Source organism: Podarcis pityusensis, assembly GCF_964106645.2.
Source record: "Podarcis pityusensis genome assembly, chromosome: 1".
In the NCBI taxonomy this organism is placed as follows: domain Eukaryota; kingdom Metazoa; phylum Chordata; class Lepidosauria; order Squamata; family Lacertidae; genus Podarcis; species Podarcis pityusensis.
Genome location: NC_138028.1, coordinates 133,899,418 through 133,922,949, shown reverse-complemented (window position 1 = coordinate 133,922,949; position 23,532 = coordinate 133,899,418). Strand labels below are relative to the sequence as shown.

The window sequence follows — 23,532 nt, the reverse complement described above, 5'->3', positions numbered from 1 at the left end:
CCAGGATCATCTGCCAAGATTCAAATATTCTTTAGGAATCAAGTATCAGATGCATTACTTGTAAGCGCCATTTCTACAACATGGGAAAAACCAGTGGTAGTCAATAAAAATGGACCTGTGTGGCCATTGAACAAATGACCTTCTGCTGCCATTTATACAAAGTCTTTTAAAGAAAACCCTCACAGAGCTTTAGAGATGCAGCTGCACAAAAGCTGTTTTCGTCCTCATAAACTCTTCAAACATCTGGACCCCACATTCTTGGAGCAAACTGTTCCCCAATGAACGCCTCTGCTTTGCTGCTCACATTTAGCTCTGCATACACTCCCTTCTTAAGGTCGTGTCCTGGGCACAAAGCAAATTTTAGACATGCATGTGTGTGAATTTTCGCAACCAGTTTTTCATTGTGCTTTCAATTATCATCCACCAGCCAAATGACCACTTCTAGCAAACAAATTGCCCCCCCACCTCTTGGACTATGTGCAAGGGGCAGCATATTTTATAAGATCTATGGGAATATCAAACAATATCAATACAGCATATCTGTAAATATATTTCTGAGCAGATGCTCCTATGAATTCATATGAGAATGATCCATCAAGAATACTGTTGCAGGAACCTTTAAGGGCCTTTTTATGAGAACAAAAAGAAAGCAGTATTTTCTTCCCACAATCTCTTCAGACACCTGCCTCTTCCCTTAGCTGGGGAAATCCGCCTTTCCAAGCCGTGAGAGCGAAGCATTGCTGAATTGTTAACCAGCAATTCTCAGCTATTAGGCTGTTTGAACAGAATGGACTGCAGCTTTGGCCTCCCCAGTAGAAATCTCCAGTCCCTTCAGTCAAAGGCCAAGGTGTCACGGAGGGAGGAAGCCAATGTTATGTTGGACTACTATTTCAGATGGAAGGCTCACCCGTATACAGAAAGAAAAAATTGGCATGTCAAGGTTTGGCTAGAATTCTTAGTCTTCTTTTCTATGTGGGGAAAAGAAAGCCTTCAATCGTGGAAGCCCCCGTCTGAAGCACTACAGCCCAGGCACGGGCTCATCTCCACAATGGACAGGAAAAGGCCTAAGCAGGGGCGGAAAGCCCAATGGCGCCCCAGAGGCCCTGGACTCCCACAGACAGTAGTTTCCCCATCCACTGCTGGCTGCGTTCCTGATAAGCTCCCTCCATGTAGGATCTGTCAAGCAAGCTGATGCACAGAACTGAAAGGTGTTATCTAACACTGTTAGAACTCACAGGCAGCTGACGGCAAGAGCTTTACACCCGAGGTAAATATTGCATGGTATTACTTATATAATAAACTGAATCCAGGTGTCCTGAAGTTTGAACATACCTGACCTGAGTTACAGGCTTTGTGTTGAATGCTGTGACACACAGCTGTGCGTCTTGGCAAGCAACCATCCAGGAAATGTGCAGGTGGCATTATCAAAGTAGGAACTTAGCATGGTGTGCGTGTGTAACCAGGTGGGAGCCCAACCTTTCGTAACATCCCACCAAGTATGAAGGGACGCGGGTGGCGCTGTGGGTTAAACCACAGAGGCTAGGATTTGCTGATCAGAAGGTCGGAGGTTTGAATCCCCGCGACGGGGTGAGTTCCCGTTGCTCGGTCCCTGCTCCTGCCAACCTAGCAGTTCAAAAGCAGGTCAAAGTGCAAGTAGATAAATAGGTACCGCTCTGGCGGGAAGGTAAATGGTGTTTCTGTGCGCTGCTCTGGTTCACCAGAGGTGGCTTAGTCATGCTGGCCACATGACCCGGAAGCTGTACGCTGGCTCCCTCGGCCAATAAAGCGAGATGAGCGCTGCAACCCCAGAGTCGGCCACGACTGGACCTTATGGTGCAGTCCAAGTGTGAAACTTTTTTGTACTGCACATGTATCTGATCCGAGAACCATGGGAGAGGGCACTGGCAAAATTATGCTTGCCGCTGACCGGGACATTACAATTTTATACCCACTGCAGTACTTTGTAAGTGGCTGTATGTATGGCTATTATGCCATATTTAAAGCATTTTAGAGTCTGAAATCCAGTCTAAGAGGAAGATGGCAAAAACAGTTTTGAATGAATCCAAGATGAATATATATCCAGACTGAAAGCTAAATGATTTTAAAAGCACTATACAGTGGTGCCTCGCAAGACGAAATTAATCCGTTCCGCGAGTGTCTTCGTCTAGCGGTTTTTTCGTCTTGCGAAGCAACCCTATTAGCGGCTTAGCGCTATTAGTGGTTTAGCGGCTATTAAAGGCTTATCAGCTTATCGGCTTATCTGCTAAAAGGCTATTAGCGGCTTAGCGGCTTAGAAAAAGGGGGGGGGGAGCGGAAAAAAAATCTCAAGACTCGCAAGACATTTTCGTCTTGCGAAGCAAGCCCATAGGGAAATTCGTCCTGCGAAGCAACTCAAAAACGGAAAACCCTTTCGTCTAGCGGGTTTTCTGTCTTGCGAGGCATTCGTCTTGCGGGGCACCACTGTACTCAAGGGCAGCTTTCAATGAACAGGCTGTGCTCCCCTTGGGCACTCATGTACTCCTTCCACATGTATGCTTGTGCACCTTCATTTGCACATGAACGCTTTCAGGTTTGTGTCTCCTAAATCTCTCAGTGTTCACCATCCATACTATTGGCCAGTACTTCATGGCATCTTGAATCCCAATTCTGTCTTCTGTAGTATTGCTACCCCTGCCAGTTTGGTATCATCTTCAAATTTGATGAGCATCCCCTCAATTCCTTTGTCCAAGGCGTTTATAAAGATGTTGAACAACAGGTCCAGGACTGAACCCTGCAGAACCCCACTTCTCACTTTTTCCAGGATGACAAGGAACCATTAGTGAGCCCACTTTGGGTTTGGTCATTCAACCAGCTACAAATCCACCTAACAGTTACCTCATCCAGCCCACATTTCAGCTGCTTCTCTGCAAGAAGATCATGGGGGACTTTGTTAAAAGCCTTACTGAAGTCAAGATACACTACGTCCATAGCATTCCCCCAATTTACCAAGCTTGCAACTCTATCAAAAAAAGAAATTAGATTTGACTGGCATGACTTGTTTTTGAGAAACACATGCTTTACAGAGGTAAATTGATCCCTCCCAGAATTGAGGGAGGACAAGTCGCAGGAGAGTGGTGGATCACATGCTTTGCAAATGGAGGAACCCTGATTTGATATGTGGCCCTGAAGAGCTGCTGCCATCCAGTGCTGGGCTCGGTGATAAATAGACTAACCTAGTGTAAGGCTGTATCTATACTGGTAACGTCCGGATCAGACTACTGCAATGCATGCCACATGGGGTCCCTTTTGCCGACTTTAATTGATCCCAAATTCTGCTGTTAGAATGTTGACTGGGCCTTGCTAAAGGAAACCTCTCACCAGCCCTTGTGCATCTTCAGTCTGCCAATCCATTTTGAAGCGAAATTCTAAATGCTTGTGCTTATCATTAAAATCCTTTACAGCTTTATGACACCAGAACAAGGTATCCTGCCTGCTTAGTAAGGTTGAGATCTTTCTCTAGGTGTTTTTCTGGCCTGCAGAGGTTAGCAGGCTTGCAACTAGACAAAAAGTATTTTCAGTTGTGGTACACTACATATGGAATGTTCTCCCAAGGGATGTTCAGCTAGCACCTGCTCTTAATGCCTTTCCAACTGCAAGTTTGGTCCTTTGTATAGATGCCCAGACTCAGGCCTATTAATATCTGTTTCTAGGCCATGCTACAGGGGGACAGAATGCTGGAAACTAGTAGATATCATGAATGGGGATATTGGACAACCAAACAGGAGTATCACATCACATTTCAAGCATTAGTGCTCTCCCTCCTCTGGAAGCTATAACAACTTTGCTACCCCCTCCCATGCGCTTCACATTCTGGCATGCTTTACGGAGCAGAGCCCTTGACACCCCTAAAGACTGGAGCTATGAGCAACAGAAGTAATTAATTATAATATTGTGGTTACAATTTAATAGATAGCAGATAGGGTGCAACAGAAGGGAAACTACTCCATGGAAAACGGGGTGGGAAGTCGATAAAAATAAAAGACAAAATTGTGATTGTACACACTGAAAATGCTGAAACTTTTGAGCACAGGGAACTTTCTCAAGAAGATATATTCCATAGTTCTTGTTTTATGGGGAGCGTCGTGGCAACAGCAGCTTTATGACTTATGTGGCCTTAACATATGCTAGTTAGGCAACAGTCCTATTAAAGTCTGTGATTCATCATTATCATGCACTTAAATTGCCTCAAAGCAGATGCTGTTAATGTTAAGAACCATCTCCTCTGTATGCTGGAGTGCAAGAATGGGTAAAGGTTTTAAAACTTTTCCACAACAGTTTCCTAAACATAAAGCATATTGCTGACATCTTCCTGCCATTTGCAAGCCCTGATGGTGCGTAGAATTCTGGCAGCAGTATCATAACATCCCTCCTATCATAAGATACTGACCCACCCATGCATTTCTGAACCTTTGGTTCCTCATCAGCCACCCACTATGGACAACTAAAATAAAGAGGTGCTAATACCCTTTCACATTTGGAGAGGATAGAGTCAGAAACAATGGTGTGCTGTTGCCATTATGGGATTTCAGATATCACTTGTCATAAAACATCTGATTTAACTTATTATTTCCATTCCTTCTGGTTTAATCGGAGCATGAAAAATACTAGGTTGCAGGTTACGCAAGAGCTACAATAAAAGTGAATCACTATTCTAACTTTTACAAATGATGCCTCAGAGAAATGCAAAGTCCTTACTTCCCAAGTGAACAAATGCCACTTTAATGGCAGCATCTATACCCAAACCAATTTTGAACACAATTACAAAAATATTCAGGAGAAACTAATAATGAAGACCTCCAAGACAAGAAAGCCACCACCACTCAAGGCTATTTTACCTATTTTAACATGGTGAGCACAGTGGCATGGCTAGGGGTGGGCGTGAGCCAGAGGCGGAATGGCACCAGCCCAGCCTTTGCCACTGAAGTTGTAACTGCCACCAGAATGGCAACCTGAAGCTTTGCTGCACCCCCACCCCATGGTCTCCGCCTGTATACAGGCTGTAAGACTCAACCGTGGTGGCTGGTGTAACAGTGGGAAGGAGAGGAGGCTGGCTATCTGTGATGGTAGAAGCAGGAATTAATTACAGGAGGGATCTCAAAAGAGGTGAAACAGCTAAACAAAATGCATCCAAGAAACAATCACCGCAAGCCAATTTTAAAACAATTCATTAGCCAACTGAAATCAGTATAAATCAATATACATTGATTTAACAATAAATCATATCAATGAATTGATTTTAAGCACTCATACCACTCTCTCCCCTCCCCCTTTTACTGAAATTCATTCAACAGTCCACTGACAATCATGCGGACGCACACAGAGGAAATTGAGGGGTCAGGAGGAAAGGGTGGGGATGCACATGGCTGGATTCTGACCAGAAGTCCATGAGACCAGAACTCCACAAACAGGAGTGAGGGTGGGAGGAGGAGAAAGAAAAGCCCGCAAGAAAACAAAAGCACTTTAGAGGTATTTAATACATAGCGCAGTCCTGTCAAGTTCAGTACAGTGGTACCTCCGGTTACAGACGCTTCAGGTTACAGGCTCCGCTAACCGAGAAATAGTACCTCAGGTTAAGAACTTTGATTCAGGATGAGAACAGAAATAACATGGCGGCGGCAGTGGGAGACCCCATTAGCTAAAGTGGTGCTTCAGGTTAAGAACAGTTTCAGGTTAAGAACGGACCTCCGGAACAAATTAAGTTCTTAACCCGAGGTACCACTGTACAAAGGAAAAAGAGTGAAAGGTATTGATGTGTAAATACAAGCCTTAGCAGGGAATGCTGAGAGTATCTTCAGTGAAGCACTGATGAGCTAGAGGCAAGAACATGAAAATGAAGACTTTTCCAGGAGCACAAAGATTTCAAAAGTTCCTAGGAAGCAACAAGTTCTTGCTGCTAGTTGGTGGTACTCATCCCACCTAGGCCCAAGAGGCCAACACAGGAGGGGTGTGTTGGATTTTCAGAGTTCAACATTTCTATGAATGACTTCAGGGTGGGGGAGAAGTTAAGGGAAGATGGACATGCTTTCAGTGATAACAATCTGAACGGCTTCTTCCATGCCACTCCCCGGATCGCAGACATGCAATTCAACCATGGCCCACAGACTCCTGGTGTAAATAGCTGGTTTCCTGAGAGAGATTCAGTCATCCAATCTGTGAAATTCTCTCTCTATGGTCAGTGTTATCAAGGGAAGCAACTGCATGTGCATATCTCTAAAACTGCAAATGTTTGTATCAATAAAATTAAATAGTTCAGTAAATGATTGGGGAGTCCCTTTGGTTCTTATTCCATTTTACTTGACATGTTCATCTATTTACTGGCTTGCTCCGCATTTTTTGTCTTTTCAGCTGCCTTCCATGCTCTTTCCACACCGCTCCATAGGATTTCAAGCCCCTTTCCCTGTCCAATTCTCAGCACCTAAAATTCTTCCACAAAAGCATATTCTCTAGTCCTCCAGAAACCCCCTCTGCTGCCTTCCCCACCCTGCTCCTCCATCACGCAACACTTGCACTGCATTCCTGAACAAATTTACTTGACAGTACATCTGAGGAAACATGATGTGGCTCTTACTGTGAAGTCCATTGAGAAGGAACTATGTAATCTACATTCTGCACAAGATCTATGTCCTAGAATAGAGGACTACTGCTGCTAGATAACGTTGATCTAAGTGCTGAAATAATGTTAATACTAAAGGCATCACTAGAAGAAAACCTTAGAAAGTAAGATTCTGGTCTGATGTAAGCACACTTTAATATTACCAAAATTAACTTCCAACAATTTCAAGAGCTGAGGCTCCCCCCTCCCAATAATAAATAATAGTTTGAGATCAATGGTTACACTCACAAAGAGCCTCTTAAAGTAACTGTATACATACTGGGACCTTCTTGCACCCAAAAACATCCAAAACACTGTCAGAATGTACAGTAATAGTGCATTGGGAGAACAAAAGGACAGACACTACCCATTTCAGAGACAAGCTATGAAATGATGGCGACCAACACCTGAAGAGGGGAACAAATGAAAAGAGAAAAAAGAATGAGACTCTAGAGGAGGGCTGCATTTTAAATGGAAGCATTACAGACAAGGGCATGGCAAGAGCAAGCTGCTTCCTTCCAGGCAGTACTGAAGATGGCAGTCAATACGATCAGGATTCCAATTCAGAAATGTTCATCCAAAGTTGCAGCATAATTTCATCCATTTACATCAACCACAGAACTATTTTTTCAGTGATGGCAAACATGCTCCAGAATTGCTGGCTTAAATACAAGCCACATATGTCTGAAAGAACCTAAACACCAATAAGACTATCATCAAGCTAACTGAAGCCACATGAAGCTATCTGAAAACTACACCCCAATATTTTTCCATCTTCCCCCAGAAGACCTAATGGCTGCTCAAATATGCTTTTAAAATGGTCACTTAGTTTCCTTTTAAAGAGAAAAGGACACATTGCATACAGCAGGCAAAAACTGCCTCGAGTAAGGAGACTTCAGGTAATTAAAAACAGAAAAAGCAACTTCAGAATCTCATTATAAAGGAACAAGAGTGTAATCTTTAGCGTGTAGTATCAGACTCCACTTTCTATGGAAGGACACTGCAAAGACTGACCCCCTCAGGTATAGACTTACACCTTGTTCCCTGATCTGGGTACAATCCTTCCATGTCCTTTCAGAGTTCAGTTTCTGTTCCACCCATGGCAACGGATGACATTCTTCTCCACTGCTGCATTTACAAGACATCAGCGTTGGAGAGAATCTGCCTTCCTCACAATAAAGCACAAGAGTTTAAAACTGAATATATAATACTGCTGTGCAGCTGATTGATAATCAGGGGGAATCAAGTGAATTAAACCCTTGCTCCAGCAAAATACACACAAAGATGAAATGCAAAACTATGTTTTACCAGCATATTCCATAATAGTGCATATATTGCAACATTCAACAGGACAAACATAGTGTTGAAAGGTCTAGAAGTACACAGGATGCAATGGATGAGTGACTGGAGTTATCAGTTTTCCAGGAAAGCCACATAGTCAGTTAACCGAGCCAGCTGCTGTTCATTGGGAATTGGTGGGACTGAAGCAGGTTCTGAAAATAAGGCACAAAATGGGATGAAAATTAGAAGAAATGGGAAGGGAAACTGAGTAATAGCTCCCTGCCACTGAAAAGCACAGAGAAGTCACATCTGAGGTCTGATCCATATTCAGTTAGGAGGCACTGCTTTTGAATTGCCAAGTGCAATGGGTTTCCTCTTGAAGGCAGAGGATGTGTGTCCAAGTAAAGGGTCATCTGGAGAGGGGGGGGGGGGAGGATCTCTTTGCCCTGTTGGGGGATTCACTCCCACATGGAAATCAAGGCCCAAGCTCAAGTTCTATTCTTGTGCCCGAGTCTTACATGATTTTACATAGGTTCTGACACAATACTAGTACATAAATTAGATGGTGTAGATATAAAGCCAACTTGTGTGGCGCCTTGAAGACTAACAGTTGTACTCAACATAGCACTAAGTAATTAGTTCTGCCAGCGAAAAGGATCTCTTGCTCCTGCAATGGAATGTCCCCCTCCCTCTCTTTCCCCCCCAAATCTGTTTGAGAAGTTCACCCAACCATCTGCAGCAGATCTGGGGAGGTCACGGGATGGGTGGGGGGGAAGTCCTGTTGCACTTGCAGCAGACCTTGCACTGACCAGATGAGGAAGGAGAAGAAGGCCACCCAAACACATCTATTATGGCATATGTTTTTGTGGACCACAGTCCACTTCATCAGCAAGCAAACATACATATGACTAAGGCAGGCAGAGGGGAGTGAGGCCAGAGAGAACTGAAATCTAAGGACAAACAGCGATGATTACCTAAAAGCAAAATAAACTACAGTCATCAACAAGGCAGTGTTGGTGATTACACAACTTTCTGTTATAGACAACAATACCTTGTTAACTGGCTACTGCGATTATTGCCCCTGCTTTGATTTCATTTCCCAGCCTCACTTTCCTATACTTGTCTTAGAATTATATGCATACATGCTTGCCAATATAGGATTATACTTCCTGCATCTGAAAGAATATGCCATAATAAATTTGTTCGAGTATAATTTAGCTGGATGCAATCTGAGTAGTCCCATTAAAATTAACAGACCTAAATGAGCTGTGCCCAGTAATTTCCACGGGCCAACTCTGGATAGGAACAATGCTGGATCCAACCCATACCTTTTAACTGTGCTGTTTTTGCCATGGCAGACTACCACCCTCTAGACATAACTCATAAATGAACACATACCTGATAATGGGTGAAATCTGTTGAATGAAGGCTCTTGGGGACCTGAAACAGAGATACAAAATGACATTTATAAATTGTTCAAGGACCATTGCACCAAGAATGGATTTCTAGATGTACCTAATTTTACTGTGAAATCCTTTATAGAGCTATCCATTACTAAGTTGCTTACTTGCTACAGAGATTTTACTTGCTTTGCCTAAAAGCACTGCATTCAGTGAATCCTTTCAAACTTCTCATTAAGGCGTTCTTTTTCAGTAACTGACTTTATCAGTTGAAGCAGAGTTTACCCTGAACTCAAGTAAGGCATGTATCACACCTAGCATGACTGGAAGATACTAAAAATCAAATTAAGGTGTTCTGCAGTTTGGAAAAATCCCAAGCACTGGGTCATTGAGGCATATACAACATTAATTAAGTGCTGGTCAGAAATGATGTCTAGGACTATGAAAAGCCAGCTACTGAAAATGCTGCTGGTGCTAAGAAATGGACATTTATTCTGTTCTCAGTCACTCACTCCATCTCTTTTCCACTTTCAAGATACAAAAACAGTGATTCATCTATACTCCTTTATTTTTAAAAATGGCAATGATTTTAAAAAGAAATTAACAAACTAGCATTGCTTTGGAACGAAGAGCTATGTTACTAATATATATCTGAATATTATATCCAATAATTCTGCTCTTTACATTATTTTCAAAGCACTGTTGTTGTCATTTAATACATCACCATACAGAGCTGGGACTATCCTAGCCCAGGTGAGCCAAGGTGTCACCCTGTGGGACACAACCAGCTCTGCCTAGCAGCCTATTTCTGGTATGTCTGTGCCTGTGTGGCCCTGGGGGATTAACAGCAGAGGCTTGAAGGCCAGGAAGTCTGGGGTGAGGACTTGGAACATGAAGGCCCCTCTCCCCACGACTTCCCACTGCTGCCTTCCACAAGGAGCCCATTCCCTCTTGGCCTGGAGAAGGGGGGCACTAGGCGTATTGTGAAGGCTACAAAGTTGTATTACTGCTGCTCCTCAAAATTCTCTGTGGGCCGCACCCAGAGAACTAGTAAATGGAGTTATATTCACAGGAAATGAGAAACTTTAACAGATTTCCCCCCAAAATAAAATTCACCTCCTGAGGGTTGAGAGATGCTCTGGAATGGAATGAGAGGTAATGCAGGAATCTCTGTTGGGTAAGCCAGTTCTTCTATTTGTAAGAGAGCGATTGTAAACCCAAGCCTGTGTGTTGGAGGACTGGCTTATTTGCTGTTAATTAATTTTTGTTACAAACTTGCTTAAGATTTTGTGTGATGTTAAGTATCACTACAGGAGCCAACACTGGCTGAAAAGAACACTGTAATTATTAACTGTTCTACAGCTATGCTCCATCTCTGCCATATAAAATTGTTGTAGGTTCCTTTGCTCTGTGGGGAATTCACCTCAAGGAACTCCTGCTGCTGTTAAAAGAAGTTAAAACTTTAAAGAGAGCAGTTCTGTAAGATTACTCCCGTATCCCGAAGAACTATTCACCAAAAAAAACAACCCAGACTGAGTTAAGTATGTATTATAAAGGTTAGGAACTAGTTAAAGAGAGAGCAAATAATAATAATAATAATGATGATGATGATGATAATAATAATAATAATAATAATAATAATAAAAAATTATTTATATCCCGCCCTCCCCAGCCGAAGCCGGGCTCAGGGCGGCTAACAACAATAAAACAGTACAAAAGTACAGCATAAACAACACTCTAAAATCATTCATTATAAAATTAATTAATTCAAGCCACTGGCAACCATTGGGCCAGAGCTCCGCGAAGATTGCCGAGGGAGTGAGTCAGGCTGTGCCCTGGCCAAAGGCCTGGTGGAACAGCTCTGTCTTGCAGGCCCTGCGGAAAGATGTCAAGTCCCGCAGGGCCCTGGTCTCTTGTGACAGAGTGTTCCACCAGATCGGAGCCACGGCCGAAAAAGCCCTGGCTCTAGTTGAGGCCAGCCTAACCTCTCTGTGGCCTGGGACCTTCAAGGTGTTTTTATTTGAAGACCGTAAGTTTCTCTGTGGGGCATACCAGGAGAGGCGGTCCCGTAGGTCCGAGGGTCCTAGGCCGTATAGAGCTTTAAAGGTTAAAACCAGCACCTTAAACCTGATCCTGTACTCCACCAGGAGCCAGTGCAGCTGATGAAGCACCGGGTGAATGTGATCTCGCAGCGAGGACCCCGTAAGGAGTCTCGCTGCAGCATTCTGCACCCGCTGGAGTTTCTGGGTCAGTCTCAAGGGCAGCCCCACGTAGAGCGAGTTACAATAATCCAGTCTGGAGGTGACTGTCGCGTGGATCACAGTGGCTAGGTCAGGGCAAGAGAGGTAAGGAGCGGTAATTTCTCTAAAGTAAACTTTAGAGAAATTTTAGTTGGCTTGGAGTACACACAATATTCAGCAACTGATCAAACCTCACAACATGCCCTGTTTGTTCTTTATTCCATTAATGCAGAACATTAGAACATGGGTAGGCAAACTAAGGCCCAGGGGCCGGATCCGGCCCAATCGCCTTCTAAATACGGCCTGCCTGCAGATGGTCTGGGAATCAGCATGTTTTTACATGAGTAGAATGTGTGCTTTTATTCAAAATGCATCTCTGGGTTATTTGTGGGGCATAGGAATTCATTCATATATTTTTTTCAAAATATAGTCCACACACCCCCCCCACAAGGTCGGAGAGACAGTGGACCGGCCCCCTGCTGAAACAGTTTGCTGACCCCTGCATTAGATTCAGCAACCAAATTACAAACTGACACCCAAGTTAGTTGTAATTTCAAAATGGCAACTACTGTTAAGTTTTCACTACACTTTATTTGCATCACACATGTAAGTTAAAGTAAACTGACAAACATATTCAACTGAGTTTCCAAAGCCAAGGCTAGCCAAGAGAAATTAAGGCACATTCTGTTTTCCTTTGCCGAAAAGCTTTACACCCGCTTGCTTAATTAAAGCTGTCTGTGCCCATGAGAAATACACCAAGTCATATTTCTGACATGATGTTTCAGGAATACCCCTTGCTGTTTTTTAACTTTGAATTAAGTCCTGGCATGCAAATGTTAATTATCCTTTTAAATTCATTCACAGGAAAGGCAAGCAACAAAAATGTACCCACCCACCCAGACACAATGTCTTAATGGATCAAGAGCTCCCCCTACCTGGCTTTTTAGGCATAACCATGCGAGTGGATGAATCCGCTTGCCATCCCTGATCAAGAACACCTAAAATGATTAAAACGAGATGCAAAATCATCAATGCCATACAGAACCTTCAACAAGGTAAATTCTGTCCCAAAAATTTCCTTATCTTCTGTGCAAGAAGCATTCTTATTTTACTATGCCCACATATACTTCTTTGCCATAATGAGAGCAAATAAAAATCCACTTGAAAGCCAAAAGCAAAATGGGAATAATATCTGTTCAGCAGTCAGATGCCATTAAACAGTAATTTTAAACAGTAAAGGCCATTAATTTCAATGGGTCTACCCTGAGTGTGACTTACTTGGGCATCACTCTTTGAAAACGTACAAGTTTTACTTTTATTTTGAAGCTCTTTCATCATATGACATAAAGGCAACTGTGACACTTGTCACAACTGTGACACTTGTTCTGTATCACTAAAGTTAAGTTTCCCTTACAGAAACCTTGGAGGGCTGCTGCCAGCCAGTGCAGGCAATGCAGAGCGAGGTGGACCAGGGGTCTGACTCTGTACAAGGTAGCTTCCTATGGTGCAAAATTAAATTTCAAACTCTTATGCATCCTGTGAATTCATAAGTACACTTTCTAAGTATGCATTCAAAAATTTAGTTAAAAGAAAACATAAACACGCCCTCCCTCCCTCACATACCCTGAGGTGTATGCAACTCACATTTGTATTAGAAGTTGTTCATCAGAATGTCTGTTATGTGTAAGGAATGCATATTCTATGTAATGCTTCTACATAAGAAACAGTAAAGTATGTTGAAATCTGATATAAGTCTTGAACTGCAATTTCAATGCATACCTCCAGCATCCTTTATTCAAAGGCTCCTCAAAAGCAGCCAGCCTCTGAAGATGCAGGATGAGACTAAGGGCGCTCCATTATTACTACGGGGCAAATAGCCTTTCTTCACTTTTCTAGGCTGCAGGTGCAGGCATTCAACAAAACCTGGTAACCACAACATATCTATAGTAGACCAGTACAAGGTTACTCCAAGGTGTGAAACACCAGGTTTAATAAAGCGTTTTTACACACACACACACACACACACACACACACACACACGTACCTTTCACTGCTTCTTCTATAGGAAGCCCAACAAAGGCTGCAAAGTCATCTGCACTTATTGAGGTATATGCTTGAGAGACCAGTCCAAATGCTCGCCGCCTAGTTGCATCTATTAGAGAGATAATTGGGAAGAATGTTGAAAATCAGATGTAAAAAAAAATGTTTTGCATGTTTATGTAATGAATAAATTGGGGGGTTTTAAGAGCTTAATGCGTATGACAAAAGCATAGCCCCATGGGAAAGTGGTTATACAGAGGCATTTTCAATGTACAGTGGTACCTCGGGTTACAAACACCACGGGTTACAGACTACGCTAACCCCGAAGTAGTACCTTGGGTTAAGAACTTTAGCTCAGGATGAGAACAGAAATTGTGTGCCAGCGGCATGGCAGGAGTGGGAGGCCCCATTAGCTAAAGTGGTACCTCAGGTTAAGAATGGTTTCAGGTTAAGAACGGACCTCCGGAACAAATGAAGTTCGTAACCAGAGGCACCACTGTACCCGAAAACAACTGTTGCACATAGGAAAATTGGTGAAGATGCAACATTTTAAAATATGCTGGCTAAGTACTCAGCTTGGAGATAAGTAGTCTTGATAAGAAAACAAAGTGCCCCTGAAGAAACCTGCCTTCAGCCAAAACATTTTGCACTTTTCAATATTTTAGAAGGACTCTGGGTCCAAAACCAGTTTGAAGTCCATATCATGGTATCGATTTCATAATTTTTGACCTGGCAATATATTGCAAATCATGATATGTGTGTGTGTGTGTGTGTGTGTGTGCGTGCCCTATGCAAAAATCACAATGTGGGAAAAATCATGAAGTCAGTCAATCCTTCTCTTGACTCCTGTAGCCCCTGTTAACTCTGCTGGCTCAGCTCTCCCCTGCCTCCTGCAGGCGGCAGAAAATCACAAGAGAAGGCACCATCAAAAATCACAACGCAGGAAAAACTGTGAAGCCAGCCAATGCCTCTTGATGGCTCCAGCCTTATTTCAGACATCGTGATATATCATGATGTCTAGCTTGTGATATATTACGATGCTGAAAACCAGATACTGCCCAGCCCTCTGGGTTATATCTACCTATGGCATACTTACGACTAATAGAAGTCCACTGATTTCAATGGGACTACTATGAGTAAGATTTTATCAAGGACAACCCTCTATCAAGAGTTTGACTTTGATACCATTCTGAGGCTTCAATGGGAATACAGACAAGTTGTGCTACCTTAATGTACGGATCATCATACAATACAAGTAAGAATTTGCCAAATATGGCCACAACAAAACAAAGGAATCCAAACATTTATGTTGCCTGAGCTGCAGTGGGCTTTTCTCATTCTTCACTTCAAAACAACCTGCCAAGAACTTGGCAACAAGCAGAGTAGCAGGTGATCCTGAGCACCTTTATTTGTGAAAAAAATATCCTGAGATCAGTGGAACTTCAATTAGGTAGACATAGAATTGCAGCCTTCAGGCATCTTCCGTATAGACAAACCCAACTCCTCTGACAACTTCAAGTTTTGCTTTGTAAACTCTTGAGTTATATTCAGACAGGTCTCCTTCTGTTTATGGGTCATCACTGGAGAAGGGAGAGGGGCAACTGTCACTAATTGTTCCTTCCCCTCTGCCACTTCCCATGCTGTTCTGGGGAGTCTCCCAGTTCGCAGAAAGAGCTTTTCAGGGCCAATGTGGGTTGCAGGGGGACTGGTAAAAACCAACTCTCTTCCTCTATGGACAGACTTCCATCCACAGATAGCATCAGTCCCACCCCTTTGAAACTCCCAAAATAAGTCAAACTGCTTCATCATAAATTATCACATGGCCATGTAAAAGCCAACCCCAACTAATGTGTTACATCAAACTTGTACAGGAGACAAATCACCAGGCACTAAAATTAAAAGAGAAACAAACCAGCAAAATCTTTAAGGAAATGCTGTAAAGTTCAAGCAAACTGTTTTTTCACAGCGATTATGCATACACTAACAGCCAAAGCTTTTGAATCTGTATTGGAACAGGACAAAACAGCAATTATAAATTCTGTGCTGATTTTGAGCAACCATTTGAAAGAACACACTTTCCACACCAAGTGAAAATGACTAGGGTTTTAGAAAGATGTACCTCTAAGTGCTTCCATGATTGGCTGAATAGATTCAGACCACTGATGTGCACCAATTGTTGTATAAATTCCAGGGAAATCTCTTTGCCAGATTCTCTGCCCCACTGACCAAATTGCACCAAGTTCAGGGTTTGCCTACAAAGAAAGGAAGAAAAATTATTTAGACGGACAAGCCATTGATCAGCAGAAGAAGAGGGAAAGGAAGAAGTCCACAACTATGGTAACTGGACTACCAAGAACTCAGCTGTGGTGGCCATGAGAGCCAAAAACCAGCATGTTCCCCTATTAGCAACTGAATTAGGTTGCCTCTGTTGCTGTGTCACAAACTCTTCCCTGAGCAGGAAGCAGCATTTTAAAACCTCTTTTCTTCCCATCTGCTCTAGCACCTACTTCTGTGCTTGATTTTGACTGCTGCTGCTTTTTGTGTATCTTCAGTGGAATCCTCCTCTAGTTCCTTCCCCTGCCCTCTCACTTCTCACATTAAGCATCAAGTGAAGCACACTGCCCTCCATCTGGCCTCTCAACTTCCCACTCCAGAAAATCAGGGGGGAGGGGGATAATACGTATTGCACCAACTCTCTTGGCACTATCCTCCCAAAGTTAATTAAAGCCCAACATGCAAGACTCTCTAGGTCACTCAATCAGTTAAAGTGATTCCACTTGTATGCAATTTGTGAAGAGTTTGGCTCTAAAGTAAAATGGTTCTACTACAATTGTTATTTCTTTGTGGAGTGCCCATCCTAAGGATGTTAACATTCAACATCACTCCCAAGTTCTGTCAGCCACACTGAATTTTCATGTGTTAAATGCATGCTTAGAATCTAGTATCTCATCAATTCCTACCAAGCAAAAGCAAAATTCCTCATGTGCTCTATAGTTGTAAGCTGCTGCTATGGAAAAAGAGGGACTGGGAGGTAAAACACATTTGCAAGAAAAATGAAACTTCTTCTACCTAATCCATGACTCTAGAAATGAGTCTGAACTCCGACATGAAATACTCTGCATGGAGCACCTGAGATGTACAAACTTAAAGAGATAAAATACAAATCTATAAAATACAGCAAGTATCTATTAAACAATAGCAAAACACAACCTCAACAGCAATAGAACATTCGTTCAGCAACCAGCAAAGGTGTTGCTTTTTAGCTTTCACTTTTGGAAACACAACCCTAAAGTTATGCGTGACACCTCTGTCCTTTAAAGTATTGAAAAGTACTTACAGACTTAATTGCAGGAGGGATTCTTTTCCACAAATACCGTGCATTGTTCCTAATAACATAAAAGTGTCAATTTAAAGTATTTTTTAAAATGACATTAACTAAAAACAAGTTTTTACTACTAGAAGACTATTAAAAGAGGCAACAATTCAAAGAGAAGCAAGAAACGTATTCCGAACAATGCAACACTTTTATATAAGCTGCAGATAACAATTCAAAACAATGGAAACACACAGATTTCACAAATTTTCTTTCTTTTTTTATCTAGCAGCATGTTCACATATGGGCATGTTTAGTCCTCATGCAGTCTATACTATGTACAGGAAAAAACATTTTAGCATATAAAGTTTCGCTTCTAACGTCAAGTACAGTGGTACCTCTAATTACAAACTTAATTAGTTCCAGAGGTCTGTTCTTTACCTGAAACTGTTCTTAACTAGAGGCGTGCTTTCGCTAATGGGGCCTCTTGCTGCGTCGCTGGCACACGATTTCCTTTCTCATCCTGGGGCAAAGTTCGCAACTCAAGGTAACTCTTCCAGGTTAGTGGAGTTCGTAACCTGAGGTATTTGTAACTCAAGGTACCACTGTACAAGGTTTGGAACACATCTTCTGCACACTTGATACTTCCTGTAAGCCACACATGTGTGCATAGGCTAAGCTGTGGTAGCACAGAATGTTCTGTTGCTCAGGTAGTTAAAACAATGTGTAGCCCAGTGTAACGTGAAAGTCGCCTGTTTGGCTGGGATTATAACCTCACACAGGGACTGGCCAAGACTGGAAAGAGCAAAGAAATGAAGAGAAGGGGTGGTAACACCCAGAGACAAGGAAGCTGAAGGTAGAGGGTGGGTTAAGGAGTAGACTGAGACAGAGGAACCTGAAGGATGGACAGGTAGAGAATGAGGCCCAAAGAAAAGAGCAAGGAAGCAGCAAACTGCAGTGAGAGTTCATTGAAGAGGAGCCTCTGAAGAACGTCTAAAATGGTTCAGATCAGGAAAGGCTGTATGCTGGGTCAGAAAAGAAGATAGAGAGAAGCTTGTCAAGAAACAAGGTGTCTCAAGAAGTGTTCAAAGTATCCAGGGGCCTGAAATGCAGACCGTGGGCAGAGCACAGCTGGAGGAGACATGAATCTGTAGAAAGCAGAAGGTGGGCAAAAGTACACAGATGCGGCTGTGTGCAATGGGAAGGAGCAGGAGACATTTAGAGGGCTGGGGAATGTGAGCAAGGAAGCTTGTGGTAACTAGGTCTGGAGCTGAGACAGCTGAGACAAGGGAATCCTGGCAAGTGTTGCTTCTGTTGCCTCTGAAGGACTGTGACTGACAACTATGAAGGTCAAAAAGGAAGGGTGAGTCGGTTCACATACTGATTTGTCCTGAGCTGATATTTAGTAAAGTGAGCTGTACTGGGTGAATCATGCTAGCTTTGTAGAAACAAATATTGCTATCTGACTTAACAATCTTGCCCATTAAGGATCTGCAAAATTCAATTTAAAAAGTGCAGTATTTTAAAATCCCACTGATTCTTTTTTTAAAAAACATATTTTTTATTAAAGATTTCTTGGTTTACAAAAGTATGTAAAATGTATTTATTTTTCAACTTACAGTGAGGTGGGAAAGTATTTGATACCCTGCTAAATTTGCCGTTTGCCCTCTAACAAAGAAATGACCAGTCCATAATTTTAATGGTAGGTTTATTGTAGCTGTGAGAGACAGAACAACAACAGGAAAACCTCCAGAAACCCAGAAGACAAACGTCAGAGATTGATGTGCATTATAATGAGTGAAATAAGTATTTGATCCCTTTGCAAAAGGTGACTTAGTACTTGGTGGCAAAACCCTTGTTGGCAATTACAGAGGTCAGACGTTTCTGGTAGGTGGCCACCAGGTTTGCACACATCTCAGGAGGTATTTTGTCCCACTCCTCTTTGCAGATCCTCTCCAAGTCAGTAAGATTTCGAGGCTGATGTGTAGCTACTTGAACCTTCAGCTCCCTCCACAGATTTTGCATGGGATTAAGGTCTGGAGACTGGCTAGGCCACTCCAGGACCTTAATGTGCTTCTTCTTGAGCCACTCCTTTGTTTCCTTGGCTCTGTGTTTTGGGTCATTGTCATGCTGGAATACCCATCCTCAACCCATTTTCAATGCCCTGGCTGAGGAGAGGAGGTGCTCACCCAAGATTTGACAATACATGGTCCCGTCCATCGTCCCTTTGATGTGGTGAAGGTGTCCTGTCTCCTTAGCAGAAAAACACCCCCAAAGTATAATGTGTCCCCCTCCACGTTTGACGGTGGGGATGGTGTTCTTGGGGTCGTAGGCAGCATTCCTCCTCCTCCAAACACGGTGAGTTGAGTTGATGCCAAAGAGCTCGATTTTGGCCTCATCAGACCACAACACTTTCACCCACTTCTCCTCTGGGTCATTCAGGTGTACATTGGCAAACTGTAGACAGGCCTGTACATGTGCTGTCTTGAGCAAGGGGACCTTGCGGGCTCTGCAAGATCTCAGTCCTTCACGGCGTAGTGTGTTACCAGCTGTTTTCATGGTGACTATGGTCCCAGCTGCCCTGAGATCATTGACAAGTTCCCCCCGTGTAGTTCTGGGCTGCTTCATCACCATTCTCATGATCATTGCAACTCCACGAGATGAGATCTTGCATGGAGCCCCAGACCGAGGGAGGTTGACAGTTATTTTGTGTTTCTTCCATTTGTGAATTATTGCACCAATTGTTGTCACTTTCTCACCAAGCGTGCAGGTCTACAATCTTGTCCCTGACATCCTTGGACAGCTCTTTGGTCTTGGTCATGGTGGCTACTTTGGAATCTGCTGGACTGATTGATTCTGTCGACAGGTGTCTTTTGTACAGGTACTGTAACAAACTGGGATTACAGGTAAGACCTCTCCCTTACACCAGGTGCTTCTAATCTCTGCTCGTTACATACAGTGAAGATACCAGGTAGCCTGACATCTGGCTGGTTGATAGGGGATCAAATACTTATTTCACTCATTATAATGCACACCAATCTCTGACTTTTGTCTTCTGGGTTTCTGGGGGTTTCCTTGTTGTTATTCTGTCCCTCACAGCTACAATAAACCTACCATTAAAATTATGAACTGGTCATTTCTTTGTCAGAGGGCAAATGGGCAAATTTAGCACGAGATCAAATACAGTGGTACCTCGGGTTACAGATGCTTCAGGTTACAGATGCTTCAGGTTACAGACTCCGCTAACCCAGAAATATTACCTCGGGTTAAGAACTTTGCTTCAGGATGAGAACAGAAATCGTGCTCTGGCAGTGCAGTGGCAGCAGGAGGCCCCATTAGCTAAAGTGGTGCTTCAGGTTAAGAACAGTTTCAGGTTAAGAACGGACCTCCAGAACAAATTAAGTTCTTAACCTGAGGTACCACTGTACTTTTTCCCCTCACTGTACATTTTCTACAGATGGGGTTGGGTGGCAAAGTTTCTATTCAACTTAATGTATGTGTGGGGTTTTGTGTCAGTGTTGCTTGTGCAGGTTCTCTTTACTATTCACTTATGTTCCTTTGGTGGTGAGAAAGGTTGGGGTTGGCTAGGGTGTGGTTGCTTGTTTGTGATTGGCTGTGGTGAACTTTGTTTTCACTTGTGAGTGGGGTCGAGCCTACAGGTAAATTTTGCAAAGTTGGAAGTTACGTGCTTCAACACGCCCCCTCACACACAAAAAGAATTCGCCAACATCACCAAGATAAAACTTTGTGGCACCAAGTTCAGATACCATGGGGTACAAATAAACAGAAACCTCAACAAATTATACCTCCACAACTACAACTCCTTGTGGTGACAAATCAACAAAGACCTAAAGAGATGGAGCAACACCAACTTCACTCTCTCAGAGAAAATAGCCATGATCAAAATGATCACCCTTCCAAAAAATCCCACTGATTCTGAAGGTAAAGGTTAAAACATGTGCAATTCCCTCACTGAAAACAAGAGAACTTCAAAGTGTTTCACTATTGCTGTGCCACACTCTTGTTTAAAACAGTATCAATAAAGAATGTCAAGTAAAATTTTCTGTTTACCCAGGTATTTGAGGACTGAAAGATACTGACAGTGGCCAACTTGGAATTAGTATCTACAATGTATGTGATTGCCTTTAGATGTATTTTTTTCATTTTAAATTGTATTGTTTCAACAGTTCTGATGATTGTTGCCATGTGTTCCTGTGGGAGGAACAGTGCGTGAGAAAGAAACAAATCCAAACAAATAAGTCTCCTTTTGTGCGCCTGTTCTGTAAACTCTTCCAATTTCACAAGCATTGCCTGCTATATGAAAGTACTGAAGAATTACCGTATTTTTTGCACCATAACACTCACTTTTTTCCTCCTAAAAAGTAAGGGGAAATGTCTGTGCGTGTTATGGAGGGAATGCCTACGGGTGGCATGCCTATGGATTTTCCTCCTCTAAAATCTACGTGCGTGTTATGGTCGGGTGCGTGTTATAGAGCGAAAAATACGGTAAATAAATAAGTAAAGCTCAGAGTGACCCTCTAGCAGCTGCTGCTTTCAAAGACACACTTCTTCTCAAGTCCAGGTATTAGAGGTAGATCGAAAATAGTTTTTACTTACATGTCATTATGCAAAAGGTACAAAGCTAGGAGTTGCGCATAAACGGGTGGTGTTGCTATTCCTCCAGGGGCCTAAAAAACAAAAATAAAAGCGGTTTACAGAATTAATGGCAACTGAGTGACTACATAGTAGGAAGAACAGCATCTATTTCTGCCATCCCCCCCGCCCCCCCCGCCAGGCTGTTTGAATCCCTTGATCCCAGCGGCTGCCTCTGTTTTAACCAGTTCATGTCTCTGTTTCGTCCCCCGAAGAGGAGCTTCTCCTGCGTCTGGGCTGCGCAACTTCAGCCTGGGAATCCCCAGCCCCCGCGCAGAGAGAGGCCCCCAGGCGCCTGGCGGGAGGGAGGCCGAGAGGGAGGCGGGCCCGTCGGGGGGGGGGCTCGGGGAAGCAGCCTCAGGCAACCGCCCCCCCCCCCGCCCCACACACCTCCAGCTCCTGCGTCTCGCACTGCTCCAGCAGCTTCCGGTAGCCGAGGGCGCCGCTCGCCGCCGCCATCACCGCCACTGGCATCTTCGCGCCCGGCGCCGGCTCCAGCCCAGGCGGAGGGACGGGTCCTCCAAGGCGCGCAGGCCGGCGCTCTCGCCGCTCTCCCTCGGCTTCCGCTTCCGGCCCAGAGGATTGACGTCATCCGCACCGCCGACGGGGGGAAGATGCCACAGAGATATGGAAAGTAGAGAAGCCTCTCGCAGCCTACAACTCCCATCATCCCCTCTGGTGGCGCTCCTCGCCTGGGGATGACGGGAGCTGTAGTCCCTGGACATCCCGGGACTCAGAAAGGCAAGAGGGGCCCTACGGAATTGTTCTGCCCTCCTTGGAAGGCCGCTATGACAACTTGGTGAGGCCTTTAGGGACAAAATGGGTCAGATTCAGACAGAGCTGGATGCCACCGTTGGAGCAAGTCCCGCGGAGCACCTGCTCTGAGCAGTCCTGTTTAGGGAAGTTTTCAATGTTTGATGTTCTATTATATTTTTAATATTTTGTTAAAAAATACTGAAATATACTCAGAGTCGCAAAGTGATTTCATGCTCTTTATTCCGCTCATAGTGGTGAGGAGGAATGAATGAAAGTCCCCTCACAGTATCTGCTTTATATACATTATTTACACAATGGGCTGCACATGATTGGCTAATTCCGGAATTCTACTGTAAGCCAATCAGGTTGTGGATTCACTTCTATCTGGAGCATGATTGGGTGGTTCCTGCCAACCAATCATACTGCTGCATTGTTCTAGGACCAATCAGACTGCTGCATTCTGAATCCTATTGTTCTTGGACCAATCAGACTGCTGCATTTTGGATCCTATTGTTCTAGGACCAATCAGACTGCTGCAGTTTGGATCCTATTCAACTCAGTACATAACAAATACATTTGTCCAAAAACCAGAAGCCTTTTTGTTAGGTATAATAGGTGAAGAGATACCAAGAGAGGATAAAAGACTTTTTATGTCTGCAACGACGGCAGGGAGAATGCTACTAGCCCAGAGATGGAAGGAAGGAGAAGCACCAACCAAAGAAGAATGGCAGGTGAAACTGATGGAGTACGCAGAGATGGCAAAACTGACAGGGAAGCTCCGAAACCAGGAAGATCAAGTATTTTCTAAAGACTGGAGTAAATTTGTAATTTATTTAAAAGACCACTGTAAACAGTTAAAATCTTTGGCAGGGATGTAATGACATTTGTAATGTGGAATTATTTGTGGTAATTATGGTTATATGATAAATGGATAAGGGTAAAACATGCAGTAAACTTAAATCTAAATATGGAACCCATGGAGGGAGGTTCGAAGGTTTGAAACAACCTTGTATTTTAATGTTTGAAATGGTTTTGTTTTATATGTATAAAATCATCAAAAACTCAATAAAATCATTTTAAAAAGAGGACATTTGTCAGGAGAAAGTTAAGGGGAGTGCAGCCCTGCTCATTCTCCTAGATCTCTCTGCAGCTTTTGGAACTGTTGGCCACTGAAGGATACTTCAGTGGTGCCTCAGGAAGGTGTGGATGGGGGGGGCA

General features: G+C 43.4%; 1 protein-coding gene across 1 annotated transcript; it reads right to left on the bottom strand.

Annotated features, from left to right (window-relative positions):
* Window positions 1-6,762: 6,762 nt before the first annotated feature.
* Window positions 6,763-22,128, bottom strand: COPS8 (COP9 signalosome subunit 8). Its single transcript, XM_081019536.1, has 8 exons — window positions 21,949-22,128; window positions 21,523-21,593; window positions 16,930-16,978; window positions 15,712-15,844; window positions 13,597-13,704; window positions 12,488-12,550; window positions 9,311-9,352; window positions 6,763-8,124 (listed from the first exon to the last, which is right to left on the bottom strand). Exons 1-8 carry the CDS (start codon window positions 22,030-22,032, stop codon window positions 8,045-8,047), a joined length of 630 nt encoding a protein of 209 aa, XP_080875662.1. The 5' UTR covers window positions 22,033-22,128; the 3' UTR covers window positions 6,763-8,044.
* Window positions 22,129-23,532: the final 1,404 nt, after the last annotated feature.